The 2,073-nt window shown below is 47.9% G+C and overlaps 1 protein-coding gene across 1 annotated transcript; it reads right to left on the bottom strand.

The window, feature by feature from the left end:
- Positions 1–716: 716 nt before the first annotated feature.
- LOC101945535 (olfactory receptor 52E4-like) lies at positions 717–1,723 on the bottom strand. Its single transcript, XM_005312872.3, has one exon. It carries the CDS (start codon positions 1,662–1,664, stop codon positions 717–719), a length of 948 nt encoding a protein of 315 aa, XP_005312929.2. The 5' UTR covers positions 1,665–1,723.
- Positions 1,724–2,073: the final 350 nt, after the last annotated feature.

Genomic DNA, 2,073 nt, shown 5'->3' with positions numbered 1-2,073 from the left:
AGTAGGGCTTCTTTTCCCTGTCCCCACCCTCTGCTCCACATGAATCACATGATGATTGTCATGTTCTGTTCATTCCCTCTGAAGCACCTTGCACTGGGCACTGTCAGAAGACAGGCTACTGGACTACATGGACCATTGGTTTTAGCCAGTATGGCCGTTCCATCTTCTTATTTAGACCCCAGATGTATCTGCCTCCTGCTGTAACACACTATACCCCACCCCCCTCCCAAAGCTGAGATAGATCCCAGGAGTCCTGACGTGGTCTCTCTCTCCGCAGAGCTGGTAACCAGGTAACAATAAACATTCAAATTTTAACACTAACCAGTGTCCCTTAAGTGACTTGCCATAAGATGTGAGAACATATCGGTTTTAGAGATAACTGGGTCACGGCTGACAAGCGGAGAGGAAGAAAGGAGAAAGTGACAGGGGCAGTGCCTTCGGAAGAAGACACACAGCAGGGTCGAGGCTTGTCAGAAGAGATGAGGCAACGTTGCAATTTCAGGGATCCAGCTATCAGCAATTAGAAAGGTGTCAACCCAGTGTAGTGTACATAGACTGATTCCCCAGTTCATCACATTGACACAGCACAGTAAGGACAGGAAAGGGTTTAATGTCTCTTTGTCAAGTAAGTGATTCAGGGAAGAGGCCCCAGCATCATGGACCAACAAGCTCTGCACAGAGATCAATCTGAGAGCCAGAGCACAAGGAGAAAACATTTAGGTCTCTTTATGTGTAAAGAGCTGGAGCAGCCTGCCCCGGATCTGTTTGGTCCTCACCCCGTAAATGATGGGGTGTAGCACGGGGGGCACCAGCAGGTACACACTGGCAATGAGAACGCGTAAATGCAGTGACACATTCTCACCAAACCGCTGCGTGATAGAGGAGAAGAACATTGGAATGTACAAAGCTAAGATGGCACAAAGATGAGAGATGCAGGTCCCAAAAGTTTTGAGCTGGACATCCTTTGTGGGAAGGCGGAAGATGGCCTGGAGGATCTGAATGTAGGACACGGCAATAAAAAACACATCCATTCCGATCCCAGAGAAAAGATTAAACAGGCCATAGTAACTACTAATGCGGATGTCAGCACAGGCCAGATTCACCACAGCTAAATGCCTACAATAGGAGTGAGGGATGATGTTGCTTCTGCAATATGGCCACCGCCTCGCCACGAAGGGATAGGGTAATGTGAGTATGCCACTGCGCATCACCACGGCCAGGCCTATCTTGGTTACAACAGAGTTTGTCAAGGTCATGGAATGTCTCAGGGGATGGCAGATGGCCACATAGCGATCAAAAGCCATGGCCAAGAGGATTCCGGATTCCATCGCTGAGAAGCAGTGAATGAAGTACATCTGGGTGAGGCAGGCACTGAAACTGATCTCCCTGGAATTGAACCAGAAGATGCTCAGCATTTTGGGTACGGTGGATGTGGAGATGACCAAGTCAGTGACGGCCAGCATGCAAAGGAAATAGAACATGGGCTCTTGGAGTTTCGGCTCCCTCTTCATGATGAACAGGATAGTGAAGTTCCCCAACACGGCTATGGTGTACATAGCACAAAAAGGAATGGAGATCCAGATATGGGCTGCCTCTAGGCCAGGAATGCCAAGTAGGATGAAGGTGGAGGGGTTAGTGAATTCAGTTGTGTTGGAATCCGACATGGAGTAGGGGAGAAGGTGACTTTCTGTGTTCCCAGGGTCTCGGGTGATGGTCGTAGTAGAAATGCCTGAATGGAGAGACAACATTTTTCAGGGTTCCTTCCCCACTCTGAACTCTAGGGTACAGATGTGGGGACCCGCATGAAAGCCCCCTAAGCTTATTTCTACCATCTTAGGTTAAAACCTGGTATGCTGCCACCACCAAGTGATTTAACAAGAACAAGGAAAGGACCACTTGGAGTTCCTCTTCCCCCCAAATATCCCCCAAACCCTTAAATCCCTTTTCCTGGGTAGGCTTGAGAAATATCCTAACCAATTGGTTACAAAGTGATCAAAGACTCAAACCCCTGGGTCTTTGAACAATGGAAAAATCAGTTTCTTAAAAGAAGGATTTTATTAAAAAGAAAAGGTA

The sequence above is a fragment of the Chrysemys picta genome, chromosome 1 (assembly GCF_011386835.1).
Source record: "Chrysemys picta bellii isolate R12L10 chromosome 1, ASM1138683v2, whole genome shotgun sequence".
NCBI lineage: Eukaryota > Metazoa > Chordata > Testudines > Emydidae > Chrysemys > Chrysemys picta.
This window is presented reverse-complemented; position numbering and strand designations above follow the sequence as displayed.